Raw genomic sequence first — 14020 nt, forward strand, 5'->3', positions numbered from 1 at the left:
CCCCTACACCTCTCAGGAGGTAACTTCATGGAATGGCAGGGGTGTGGGAGACAGGGATGTTAACACTTTTCAGAAATTAAGACATTAAATAAGCAGAAAATAAATATACAATATTTCTACAAGTTACAGCATTATGAAACAGTAGGACACATCACACAGAAAAAGAATCTACAATATTTACAATCCTTGATTCCGAAACAGTTTAGAAAAACAGTGATTTTTTTACTCATTTATGCTGTACAAAATTTTACAAGAAAGGTAAAGGAAACACAATTGCACACAGACATTTGGCTCAGTTGATAAGTAAAATATGACCTACTAATCTAATAAATACTCACAATATATACATTAAGAAGGGGAACGGCAGACAACTGTATTCCACTATATTTTTTAATCAGAAGGAATTTTAAACTTGATTTCTCCACAACCCCCACCCCCAACATTCTTCATCAACTGGTTTCTGGGAAGGACATCTGAAGAATCACTCATGAAGCTATTTTGTGTGTGTTTATTGTGTTTCTGTGTTAAGTCACAGGACACTTTTTACAAACCTCACATGGGGAGAGGTTGTCAAGGCACAAAACCTGCATTAAGTTTCCAAAAAGGGGATTTAATTATTTTTTCTACAAAAACGTTTTTTAAAAAAGGTAAAAACGTATACCCACGGGAGGCATACTTTCCGCAGAGGAATCTTGATAACCAGATACATACAGTACAGAGACATCCAGTCATCGCTTTAAGTTCTGGTGCCAACAGCCTGTTCTTTAATACTCCTACAATTCAGAGAATCTCTAATTTCCTCAGGAACTGTTTCCACATCCAGCCTGGAGGCCACCAGGCCAGAGGGAAACGTGCTCGTGTGTTGAACACAGCCCCTGGGCAGCGCAGGACAGGGCCCCTGGTGCCCGGCCCAGGGCTGCACCCAGTGTGTGCTCCCAGGGGCTGCAGAGCTGAGGAAACAGAGTAAAGTGCTCTAGTCAGGAGACTGGCACATGAGTACAGGGATCCTGGGAGGGGGCGCCCAGAACCAAATACATCTTTGGTGTGTGTGTGTGTGTCCAGCAGGCCCGCGGCTGCAATCCTACCACCGCTCATAACCGTGGGCTTTGTGTAACCCTACAAATGGGCTCGAGACACACTAGGGAACAAGTTGAGCTCCAACACAGCTTTAAAAATAAGTCAAAGTCCCAAGGAGATTCTTGGGGAAACGAAATTATTTAAAGAAAGAATATTTGGAATTAAATCATCTCCATCTAAAGGAAAAAGTGAATATGCAATACATATATATATGTGTGTGTGTGTGTGTGTATATGTGTATATATATATTTTTTAAATTATGAAGATACAAGTGTTTAGATTTTTCCACCTAATTTAAATAATGTGAACATTCTGGCAAAACACTAGTTGCTGGCACTGCTGATTCATTTGAAGATTTACTTATTTCTTTTAAAAGCTGTTTAATGATTGGAGTTTTCAAAAATTTTAAGAGTTACAGAGTTCACAAAATTGTCTTCCCTCCTCAATTTCACTGCTCCCTAACCTGACTCTTTCCTGTGTCTCCCTGGGTGTCTGCTGCCTCTGAAAGGACTGACCAGTGTGTGGTTTCCTTCCATTGCACTCACAAGGAGCAGGCACAGAGAAAGAGCACCCTCACTACAGGGCTGGGGGCACGAGTGGCCTGACAATATCCAACTGTCCTGGAAGAACGAAAAACACAGACTTCCGCCCAGAAGAATTCTTCTATGGTACTGGTGGAAGTGGGATGAAGCCTATGTTTCAAAGTGAATTTAAAGGAGTGGGGCCAGCGGACTGAATGCAGGAGGACTAAAATGCAGGAGGCCAAGCAAATGGATATCAGAAGCCCTGTCCCACGCCTGTGCCCATTCCCATGAAGGCGTGAGCTGGCTGCTGCAGCTGGACTCTGCTGTAATGGACACGGTGGCCCTCTGGGACCTGATGCTGACAGTGCATCCTGTGAACATGGGAAAGCCTGCAACCAGAAAAGCCAGCAGCACAAAGGGGCGTAGCACTTAGGTCTGTTGCTATTACTGCTATTGCCTCTTCAGAATACTTTCCAATAACATACTCATCAAAATGGAATGAAAACCAACACCAAATGCTTCCCAGTTAATAACAGATCACTCGAACTGTGCAAGATACAGGCGGATATTAACTCTTGTTCTGACTCAGTTTCACTTTATCATGAAAATACACTGGATCAAATCTATGCATCTGAGTCCAGACTGGAGGTACATCACAAAAAGTGACGAGGAAAGACGCAAAAATAGTCTGAAATTTTGCCACAGATGCAACTGAATTTATAAAGGTACGTAAATATTTACAAATGGGACTGGCATATCAATGCAGGTGACAACAGACCCTCTGCCCTTTTAATCAGTTCCATTTCAAAAGAACTCTTTTGGTATTAATAAAAATAATTTTAAAAGGTCAAAGAGGCAATAGTAGGGAAGGGAGGGAGTATATCACACCTCTCCCTGTTTAAAAATTCTGTAATCTCTAAAAATAAACTAAGGCAGCTTTTTAAGTTAGCTGGCTCAGTTTCCACTGCAGGGTTTACATAATCCTCTGAGAATAGGCCATAGGTTCTTAAAATTTTAATACAAAAATTATTCACAATTGATTAAAAAGTTTCTATTTCCTTTTTGAAAAACCTTATTAAAGGTGATGGGGAAAACACACTGCATGTAAACACCATTCTTACACAAAATCCTGTTCCAAAAAACCATGGTTTGTACATTAAAAAGCAAAGAATGCTCCCTCCTTTACATTCACAAGAAACTTCCATTAGAAATTCTGCTGTGTGGTGATGAACAGAAAGGTCAAGTTCCCATCCAGCTCGGTGTCTTCTGAACACGTCACCTGCCCCTCCACCAGAGAACCGCTGGCTGCATAATAATGGCACCAGGAGACCGCGGTGCTGGGGCTTGTTGGTTCGAACAAGCAAAATGTCTGCACGTATCTCGGCTCCGCAAAGAACCTGTCAATGCATCCTCCACACCAGGCGGACAATGTAACGCAACAGTCGTAAGATAACCATTTGTGGGTGGTCTTCGGCTGCTTGGTAATTATTCAAAAATACCTGAAACAACAAAAGGAAAGCTTCTTAGTTTCTCCCTAATTTGGGAGTGGGGAGGGGAGGGAGCCCATATTTAAGTGAACAACCAATCCCAGCTTAAACACTATGAAAGGCACCTCTTCACGAGCACTGTATCACAAAGCACGATTCCTCCCTGAGACTGTGAAGAAAACTTGTTTTCATTTCCCTGCAAAGGGGAAGACATCCCTACATAAAGGGCAGGCATACCAATGATTTACTCCTTAAAATAGAAAAAAAAAAAAAAAAAAAAAAAGCACTCAAAAGAATGTTTGAAAAACTCAAAGAGGATGTAAAGCAACTATCTTACCACCCAAGTTAATTGACATTCAAATATGCTGCAGATTCCCTCAGGGGTGAATTTCTGGTAGCTGTAATTTATTTGAGAAACCAGTGATTTGGAGTAATCTGCCCTAAGAAGCTAAGCAAAGTTGTGCAGTGATGCACCATTGTGCCTCTGGCTGCTTGGCTACGATAAACACTGTGACCCATAGGGGTGCCCATGGTCACAGACACAGGCACTGTCAACCCCCATCCTCCTACCCTCTCGGTGTGCGGAGGAAAGAGCAATCCAGAACATAAAAAGCCTCTGTGCCAGTGACCAGCCTATGTTTGTTACAAGCTGAGGAACTGTTCAAAAGGAAATCACCAGCTTATTCAATGCTTTCAGGGTCCTCAGGTCTTCCACAGCGCCCACTTTCAGGTTCTAATCCATCTTGTGGGTAAGTGCAAGGTATAAATTCAAAGTTGCCAAAGGCGGCGGCAACACAACGCATCAACCTCAACGCCATGAGCTACCAACCTGGTTCGCCGTTCAAGTCTGAAATCTGCCCTGGACATTTCTTAATGACGAATCCACACGAGACTGGGCTACGTGACTGTCTCTCCACAAACCCCCTTCTCGCTGAGTGGGGGATGCCTCCAACACACCGTCGCAGGAACCACCGGCCATGAATCAGGGTGAGACAACTGTCCCCTCAGACCCCGAACAGCCCCCACAGACACCAGCTGCAGCTGCAGCTCCACTGTTTACACAAGCTCTGCCTCGCTTGTTTGACAGAATGGGATTGTGATAAGGCCAGGGCATTTCCCCTTTTCCTTCCATAACAAGATTGGAGGAAATCAGCTTTATGTAAGCGATTCCTGTAGAGGCACTCTGTAACCACAGTCTGTGATTTTTATCTGTTTTACACACAAGATTGCTTTGTTTTGATTTAACTTTCAAAATTACTTTGCTGCCTCTGTGTGAGAATAATTTAGGGGAAGGTTAATTTTAGTGTAGACTAATATTAATAGGTTGAAAGAAACTTATTCAAAATAAAACCACAACTTACTAAAATGAAGAAACTGTATGCTATGATGGGCTAAGTAATCAATTCAGGCAGGGAAGTTTTGTGCCAACCTGGTGTCACTGCCATGCTCGGTGTGGCCAGAACATGGGGCTGACTGGGTGTCCACAGTCAACAGGACACCAATGAGGGGGCTGTGTCAACGTGAAGGGCAGACTCCAACTGCTGACACTTGCTAAGTTTCATATTCCAGCACTGGCAGCGTCCAAGGGAAGAAATCTTCTGTCCACTCTTGGAGGACAGCAGGAGGCTGTGACCAAGCTTAAGTAGAAGTCACCTCACGAGAGAATCTTTCCAAGTTTTTAGAGTTCCGCTTTCATCTCAAATGTAAAAGGATATGGGGTGTTCAAAGACATGCTGGACAGGGTGGGGAAAATGCAGGAAATTTTGGCAAAAGTTACACCCAATCTCTGACTCGTGAGAAGATGCTAAAGCATCGCAGTCTGCAAGGGTGCGGGGATGCCTGCCCTCTCAGACGGCGGGCATGACAACATGGCACACGCTTTTAAGTTGACAAGCAATTGCTTTTGGACGACATTCAACAGAGGAAGCCATTACCACGGATTCAAAGAGCTGTGCCAGCCCAGAAAGCATTTGACAGCTGGCACGGTCGGCTGGAGCTGCTGTTGGCTTGAAGCGTATGCCCGTACTGCAAAAGACAGCTGGAGGATGGGCAGCCCCTACCTCTGCAGACTGGCTGCCCTCTTAATACCTGCAGCCATAAAAATTACTGTGGCTTATGGTCAGGGCCTGGTGACACTAAACTGGGGCAAGTGGCCAAAAGCTGCAGTGGGGCGAAGACGCAGAACTAAGACTGACGGCTCAATGCTGCTCAAAGCGCCAACAGCTTCAGCCAGCTCCAGTGAAATCTCCCTGCGATCTAGATGCGTGAGGAGCGGCTGCTACAATTCAGCTCCTAAACCAGGGCCTTTGGTTTTGGGGTGGTGTAAGGGGTCAGGAGGGAGTTTGAAGCGATTAGAGAAAGCCCCCTAAGATGGAATGCACTGGTGAAAGGTCAAAGTAAGGGCACACCCGGAGGCTTCTGGCCAGGGTAGCATATCCAAAATGGAATTGGAAAGTCAGGACTAAAAATGACAATCTCTGTATTGTTGGGGAGCTGCCAGTTAAAAGCAAGTATGACTGAGCCAGGAGCTGTCACTTGCAGTATGAGTGGTCCCTCGCATCTAATGTGGGCTAAGACAATAAACACACCCATAAAGGAGCATCAGCAGCCATGCCTGGACTGTCTTCCTGAGAGCTGCTGTGTCTGCAGAGCTGGCCTCCTGCCTAGAGTCCAGTAAGTCTGCGTCTGCTATAGTGATTCTTAATCAGGTGGAAGCGACATCTGTGTATCACAAGTGCATTTAAGTTCTGCCACTCCTAAACTGGGTAATATAAAAAAGACACACTGTCTTTCCTGATTAAAAGCGTTTTTTAAAAAAACTATTAAAATAAATACAAACAGGGAAGATGCTCCACTCCCTCCTGAAACTTCTGGGTGTCCTCCTCTTTATGGGCTGAACTGTAAACTGTGTCCCCTCAATTCATCTGTTGCAGTTCTAACCCCCCGGACCTCAGACTGTGACTGTAAGTGGAGACAGGGTCATCAATAAGGTGACTAAGTTAAAATGAGGTCACTGTGGGGTGGGCTCTAATCCAAGGTGTTCTTAGACAATCAGGACACAGAAACCCACTGGGGTAGACCACGTGAAGACACGGGATGACGGCATCTACAGGTCTGGAGGCTAAGTCTGCACCAAGATCACAGACTTCCAGCCTCCAGAACTGAGAAAAATAAATTCCTGTTGTGTGAGCCACCCAGTCTCTGGAACTCTGCACAGCAGCCCTAACTGACTAATACACCCTTTCACTGATGCTTATCCATAATTCTCAGTCTGTCACCCTTTAAGTGAAAACAATCCTTCTTACAGGGTTGGATAACTCTGTTTTAGTATAAATTGCAAAAATACTTTAGGAAGATATAGTAACTCATTTGGGTGAAGAAGATTATTTTTAAAGACCAAATTGGCTAGTAAGTTACAATTGAAGTGACCATATATTACAGTTCTCTCGTCTCTCACTCTTTCTCTACCCAGACACACATACACACAATCACAAGTGCACAAAGAGGAGGGCCCCACCCAGTTAGGTACTGTAATCTTCATAGTCTAAATCAAGAGCTATATGAGGACTGGGTTACCTGGAGATAACTGCCTTTTGTGGCCATCCCATGTGTCCAGAAGATGACTCCTTCAACATTCACAACCTTGTATGTCCCGCCAGGAACCAGTTCCTGACAGCCCCTGCTCCTCTCAGGGCAAGGGGCTCCAGTGGCCTTGATGCTGACTGGCATCAGGTGGGGGCCCAACTTCAAGGCACGTGTCTGTGTACCCACTAGGTCTGGTGGTAATAGCTGTGTCGCCAGCACAAAATAGTAAACAAGATAATAAAGTAAGGACAATACAGAGGCAAATAAGATGAGAGGGAGAAAAAACCTGGCCAGAGAGGAAGTCGGGGAGCCAGGGCAGGAAGGCACGAGGGTGAATCCCCACATCGAGCCCCAAAGGAAGAGGAGAATTTCTTGGAAGGACAAGAGGAGAATGGGCAGTGCAGGTGGAGAGAGAAGCTGGGCAGAAGCAGCAAGGCCAAAAGGCAGAAGGGGCCAGCAGTTCAGTAAAGATAATCTAAGTAGTGGATAAGTATTTATCATAAGCCAGAAGGAAAAATCATGCCAAGTTGCAGGATTGCTCCCCCATAGACTGTGCCCTCTAAGTGTAAAGGCATAGGATTCTGTCTCTACAAGTTTCCTCAGCATAGACTTAGGCAGTCTTTCTCTGAAGACATGAACAATGCCCTTTGAGATGGTGTCGAGCATTCGACAGGGAATTCCTAAATAGCTCTTCACACGTCCCCATGACACCAGATGGCACAAGCTCATCTGGGTGGCAACTGGGGAGGAGCTGAGCCACAGGAATGCCCTAGCGTGGGGTTCCTGCTGCCTTGCCAGGGGCTGGCACTGCCACTGCAGCGAGGAACATTGAGTGCAGGGCAGGAGCATCTTTGATTTACACTTGAGACGACCAATCAAGTGTCAGGGAATTTAATGACATTCTAATGCCAAAATAATCACAGAACAACACTCTCTTGCTCAGTCCAGGGAAGCAGATGCTTGGAAAAGAAAAGAGGCCCTGGCTCCAGGGAACTGGTCAGGCTGAACACCAGACATCTATAGAACGCAGCTTTGGATTCAGCTTCACTCCCCAACAGTGAGAGGAGTCAATCCTTTGAAAAGCTGTGTAGGGCACTCCAGGCCTTTGGACTTCGTGTGCCCAAGCTTGGGGATGGAAGAATTGCCATGGCCACCACAAATGAAATAACCTAGCCCACGCTTTTCAGTCCCCACAACAACCCTGAGTGCCAGGGGAGCATTCCCTGCTGTTTTGCAGCCAGTGACTACAGAGTTGGTCAAGCAAGTGACTCAAAGGGTGGTGCAAGACAGTGGCAGGACAGGACGGGTACTCTTGGTCCACATGAAGATGGAATGCCAGAAGCAGGACAGAAGTTAAACGAGGGCTTTCAGGCCAGCACCTTCCCTCTTTGCATGCCCTGTGCCTGTGCCTGTGCCTGTGCCTGTGCTGGGAAGGGCCCGTTGCTCCTCAGACCTGAAGGGGGCCTTGTTTCAGGCTAAGCTGAGGTCACAGAGGTTCTGGAGTGAGAACTGAGAATCACTAAATGATTCCCACAATGCAGCTCAGAATACAGCCCACTCATCCACACTCCAAAGGCACGGTTGACACCCATTGGGCCAAAGGACTCAGTAAGTACATCACTGACCTAGAAATAGCATCGCTCAAGGGGAGACTTAAATTAAAAAAGCACAAATGTGCATAACACAATTTTTAAAAAGGCTGAGATCAGACACGACATCAAGGAGTTATCCTGGGAACCAGGGGTGAGATGTGCCGTAAGACAGCCACAGTTAAGAGTTTCCTGGCAGTCAAAGCAACAAGGGAAAAACAATTTCATCGTCATATCAAAGCAAGCTCAATTCCTAATTCTAAGAGGCATTCAAAAACAAGGTATACCTATACAACTCTGAGATGCAGAGGAATTTAACTTACTCAAAAACTTGTTTCTTTCAGAATTTCAACACTAAATGTATAGGGTGTCCTGAAAGTTATTTTTTATATATAAGTATTTATACATACACTATATATTATTATATATTATATATAATATATAATAGGAGGCTGAATTTTGGACTGTGAGACCAGGAAGGACAGAGGGAGTCTCTGTTCCAGGCTCAGGCAACTGAGGAAGCAGTCTCTCTCTGGTTGGTGTCTGATCCCCACAGGCTGCAGAAGAGAGGGCCTGGGATGGACATCCAGGAGCCTGGGAATACCCAGGGGCTGTCACGGCATCTTTAGGGACACTGAGGTGGCAGGGTGGGACAGAGGACTAGGAGTCGCCCCCCTGGTTCTGTTAGAACTACCACCCCACTACCCGTTCATAACCCAGCAGTCTAAACAGCATTTTAACTGGCAACCGAGTGACACAGAGGTCAGAGAGAAAAAGGCCCAGCACATAGTCAGCATCATGTGGAGCTCTTCAGGAAGATCCGGTCTCTCTCCACTTTCAGACCAACCACCACAGTCAAACGGCAGCTGAGCTGGTATTTCAGTGCTGGTTCCACATGCATGCTGTTTTCAGGTGTCAGAGGAGATTGCTACAATACTGCCCAACACCAAATCCACTTTCTGTTCATCACCAAGGCAACAGGGATATTTGCATAGCTTGTGCCTACTGCACTTTGATGTCACCACAGCTGGGGAAAGGGCACTGGGAAGTTCCCTCCCAGATGCATGGTACCTTCACCCCAAACCAGTAGAGCACTCTCCTCCAGTGCTGCAAAGCTATGGGTGCTGCAGCTGATTTGCTATGGTGACAATGTGGTCTTCAGAAGTCAGATAAAAACTACATTTGCATAAGCCAAACTTTTATCCTATTTTTGACACACTATTTCAAAGAAATTATGATAGTTAAGGCTTCTTGTGAGACAAATCTCTTCTCCAGTGAATGTTGGGGTGAGGCTGTGCACTGAGGCTCTTCAGGCAGCGCAGCACAGCCCTCCACTTGGTAGGTCTCTAGCCTGTCAGACTCCAGACCTGGTGCTGGCTAAAGTGGGGAATGACTCCCGCCTGCCACTTTGGAAGTCGTCACTGTTCTATGGCCAACCACAGAGAAGACACAGATTGTTCTGACATCTGTGTGAGGCACCAGTAGTTGGAATATTAGATTCAGAGAAGAAACACACTGTTTCAAAATGTTCCAGCCTCAGAAAAAAGCTAAGTGAGATGTAATATAGTTTAACCACAACTAAAACCTCTCCACTTTGTTTCAGGTGGTAGAAGTCTAGTGAAGGATGATACGAGAAGCTTATTAGTTTTGAGCGTCTGCAGCAGGGCCAAGTCTTAGTTTGTGTGCATCTTCATTTCCTCCTCAAGAGATTAAAAAAAAACAAAACCCCAGTTAGACCTCCTGAAGTCCCCTTCTAGGCACCTGCATCTCCTTCCTCATGGTTACGTGTTCATGGCCTTGATCCAGAGCAGCCAGGCAGCCCTGCAGGTGTAGGACCTGCCAAACAGATGAGCACTCACACGTGGTGCAAACAAGCACAACTCCTCTAGCCCAATGCCCACCCAGCCATTTAAGCACACACCAGTGCCTCAGCCTCATCTCACATTTGCCTACACCCAGACACAGCATGTGCAGTAGGGTCAACCACACAACTCGTTTAAAAAGCAGTTCCAGAGTATTTAAAAGATAAGACAGGTGAACAGAGCTCCTGGCATCTCCCTTTCTAAACGCCAAAGACCCACTGAAAAATGTTTCAATTACAGTTCAAAGTGAGAGGAAACAGAATTATGATAATAGATGATAATACGAATTTTCTAGCTCCATCTCTAAAAGTTCTTACTTAATCTTCACTATATGCCTAAGGGATAGACCAGGAAATGGGCCTCCTAAAGGTTAAGGGTAGAGCCAGGGTTCTAGGTCTGACCCCAAAGTCCCCACGCTTCATGTTTTCCTACGAGATCACACTCTGGCTTCAACAAGTAACAGAACATGCTTGTTTGGAAAACCAGCAATCCATAGTCCACACAATCCCAGCCACATGTGCTCCCAAAAGTCTGAGGGAAGAACCAAAGAGCTCATCACCTCTGGCCATTGTACTTGTGGGATGGAAATGGGGTGGTCTAAGACAGGCAAGGAAGGCTCCTAAACCCAAACACTGAGCTGCCTCTTCCAGCTCTAAGGAAAACTCTTGCTGAACCTGAAAACTGTGCCACTGATCAACGGCAGGTACATGAGGAGCTTATCTAAGCTTATCTAAGCTCCTCATGACTGCTTTTGTTATGAAAACTGGCATTCCATAAACTCATGTGAGTGAAGTGTTGGGCAACCTATCATTGTATGAGTTACGTCTAATTTGAACTTAATATCTGATGTGCAGATTTCCATGATTCTTTTCACAGCCAGTAACAGAAAGCAACTTCTTTTACTAAACTCCAACATTCAATTAATGAAGACCTCCAAAGTACGCTGAGACCACACATTTGGATTTGTGTTCAGTTTGTGCAATTACCAACAAGCAGGCTAAACTTTAGTCCTTGCCTTTGTACATTATTCACAGAAGAATGACTACCATTTATAAAAACAAGAATGAGACAGCACTGGGGATTTCACTTCTCAAGAAGGAGAGCATATAAGTATTTCAAATTCATATATAGTATAGGAAAATGCTAATGTAATAACATATTAAATTCTTTCCATCAAAATCAGTCTGCAAGCCACCTTCTCAACTCTACTTTGTCTGATTCAGGGCTAGATTTTGGTCTACGTGCACTTCAATCAATTCATGTCTGCACATGCCCTGGACAGAGTAGGAAGTAGGCAGTGTAAACAAAAGATCACTATTTCTTGTGATCAAACAGTGAAAGGGTTTTCATTCACTGCTGGCCTCATCTGGAGAGCAGCTTCATGTGCTGCTGTCCACTGCAGCACACCACCAGGACATGCCCAGGTCACAGTTAGCCAAGAGCAGTGTTCCTGCACATGGAGTGACTTGAGCTGGACAACCTGACTGCGAAGAACCTAGAAGCCACAGAAGGAAAACAACTCCAGCTTCAGTATTACGGGTGGTGGAGGGGAAAGAGGGAGGCATGTTGGTTGCAGAACGGCTCCAGTTATTCCAAGAGCAAGCATTTTTACATTCTAAGGGCTTTGGATCGCAGCCCCGGCCCATGGTCAAGACTCCCACCCAAGTAGACACTACCCTTCTAGTACCTCTGTTCCACATCTACAGAGGATCGCAATCTATCCTTGCTGGCACTGCGTCCAGCAGATGAACCGGCACATGCACTCACACAGTTTGGGTGATGAAAGAAACTGGCAACAGCTACTGAAGAACAGTCTGGCTGTCTTGGGCTGACACACTCACGAGGAAGAGAAGGTGCAGGCTGCAGAAATACAAACACTGCACCACTCAGGTAAAGGCAAGCTGCTCACTTTCTCACAAATTCCAAAATAAAGATTTAGCTTCTCAGAGAACCTCTCTTCCCTCCATGCCCACTAATATCCCTGTGCTACCTAGCCTTTACCAACAGCCTCCCTACTCTCCACTAGGAGTCTCAAAGCTTGGAGTCTTAGAGAGCGCCCCGCACAGCAGACCTGCATAGGAAGAGCTGTGAGCGTCAGTGGCCCTCTGGCCATAGTTCATTCAGCAACAAATGCCTTTTAAGAGCTCCATGACCTTCACAGCCCCTGGGCTTTGTCCCACAACTGGTTCTCCCTGTGCCTGCACTACTGGTGCCTCCTGCCAAATCTTTAAGAATCTGAGCATCAAAATAAACATTGAGAGTAACGCATTGTAGCCCATTGAATAAAACAGGAATCCATGAATCCAAGTTGGTATACTAAATAATTATATGAGAGAGAAAGGAAAGCTCTTCGTCCTTTACAAGCTCTGTCATATTACAAATGGAAAAGTACTAACTTCACAGTGGAAGACACCACCTTGGATCAAAGTGAACCTCATCAGTAACAGGACAAATGGACATCATGTGCCTCCTGCTGTGCCACACTAAGGACACCTCACCTCTGGAGTGCTCCTGTCAGAAATGCAAAATGTGAGTCTCATCATGCAGAAATATCAGATAAATCAAATTCAGGGAGTCTGTAAATTACAACTGCCCTGATCCTTCAAAAATGTCACTGTCATAAAAGACAAAGACAGAGGATGGTTCCAAACTAATGGAGCCAGAGGTAAGACACTTGAATTCAATGCATGATCCTACATTGGCTCTTGGGCCAGAAAATACATTTTTTCTTTTTTTTTTTTTTTCCTGAGAAGGGCACTGTTGGGACAAGTGGTAACATTTGAATAAGGTCCACAGATCAGATAACAGTTCTGTAAAACTATTTGTGAATTTTGATAATTACACTGTGGTTACACAAGGGATTACTCTTATTTTTGGGAAATACATACTGAAGTATTTTTAGTGTAGAAAAAGCAGTATCATGTCTGTAGTTTATTCTAAAATAAACTGTACACGTGTACAAAGTGGGAAAACATGAAAACAAATGGGGCAGATATAAAAGGGTGGTTCTTTGTGTCATTCTTGCAACATTTTTGTAAGTCTGAAATTATTTCAAAATGAAGTTACCAAAATCCACTGTAGTAGTAAAACTCCGACTGAATAGAGGGGCCAGGCCGTTCAGCCCGGCAGGGTCAGCTGGGAATGACACTGCATCGGGAGAGAAGAGGGGACATGCACTGGGACTTTGCGCTCACCTGTGCCTCTCTCACCTCCTCCTTCAAGGATTCAGCCTCCACAGCTCCGTCTCAAACGCTTCCCCACTGCCCTTAAGTGGACTGAATACATGACAACTACACGACAACTTCCTCTATTTCTCTAACTGGAAAAACGGGAAAATATCCTGTCAGGCTTCGCAAGGCTCATGGCAATAAAAGACTAACACTTTAGACAAGGCATTGTAATAGCATTAAGCAAATAAAGACAGTCAGTATTTAAAAGGTTAATATCCATCCGAAAGCAGCGCAGTGAGGTACACTGCTTGCCAAGAGAGGATAATTCCCTTGTGAAGACAGCAGGTAATTTGAATTCATTATTTCCCAAAACGGCCTCCCATTACCTTCCCAGATTTCTGCCCCCAATATTTAACAATGGACCATTAAGTGTGATTCCAGACAATGGACTGTTTTTAATCTAACAAGTATCAAGACGGGTGTCTGTGGCTTTGAAGATCACTGTGTCACTATCCAGAGTATTATCCAGTGTTTTGAACTATTTTTTTTTTTTTTAGACGGAGTTTCACTGGACTACAATGGCGCAATCTCAGTTCACTGCAACCTCCGTCTCCTGGGTTCAAGCGATTCTCCTGCCTCAGCCTCCCGAGTAGCTGGGATTACAGGCACCCACCACCACGCCCAGCTAATTTTTTGTTTGTTTTTTTTTTTTTTTTTTTTTTTTTT

General features: G+C 45.0%; 1 protein-coding gene across 1 annotated transcript in view; it reads right to left on the reverse strand.

Annotated features, from left to right (window-relative positions):
* Positions 1-1305: 1305 nt before the first annotated feature.
* BCL2L11 (BCL2 like 11) overlaps positions 1306-14020 on the reverse strand; it is a 43016-nt gene continuing 30301 nt past the window's right edge. Inside the window, exon 4 of the mRNA XM_025354802.1 lies at positions 1306-3100. Within this exon, the coding sequence (XP_025210587.1) occupies positions 3002-3100 (99 nt within the window). The 3' untranslated portion in view covers positions 1306-3001. The remainder of the gene's footprint in view (positions 3101-14020) is intronic.

The sequence above is a fragment of the Theropithecus gelada genome, chromosome 13 (assembly GCF_003255815.1).
Source record: "Theropithecus gelada isolate Dixy chromosome 13, Tgel_1.0, whole genome shotgun sequence".
Lineage (NCBI taxonomy): Eukaryota > Metazoa > Chordata > Mammalia > Primates > Cercopithecidae > Theropithecus > Theropithecus gelada.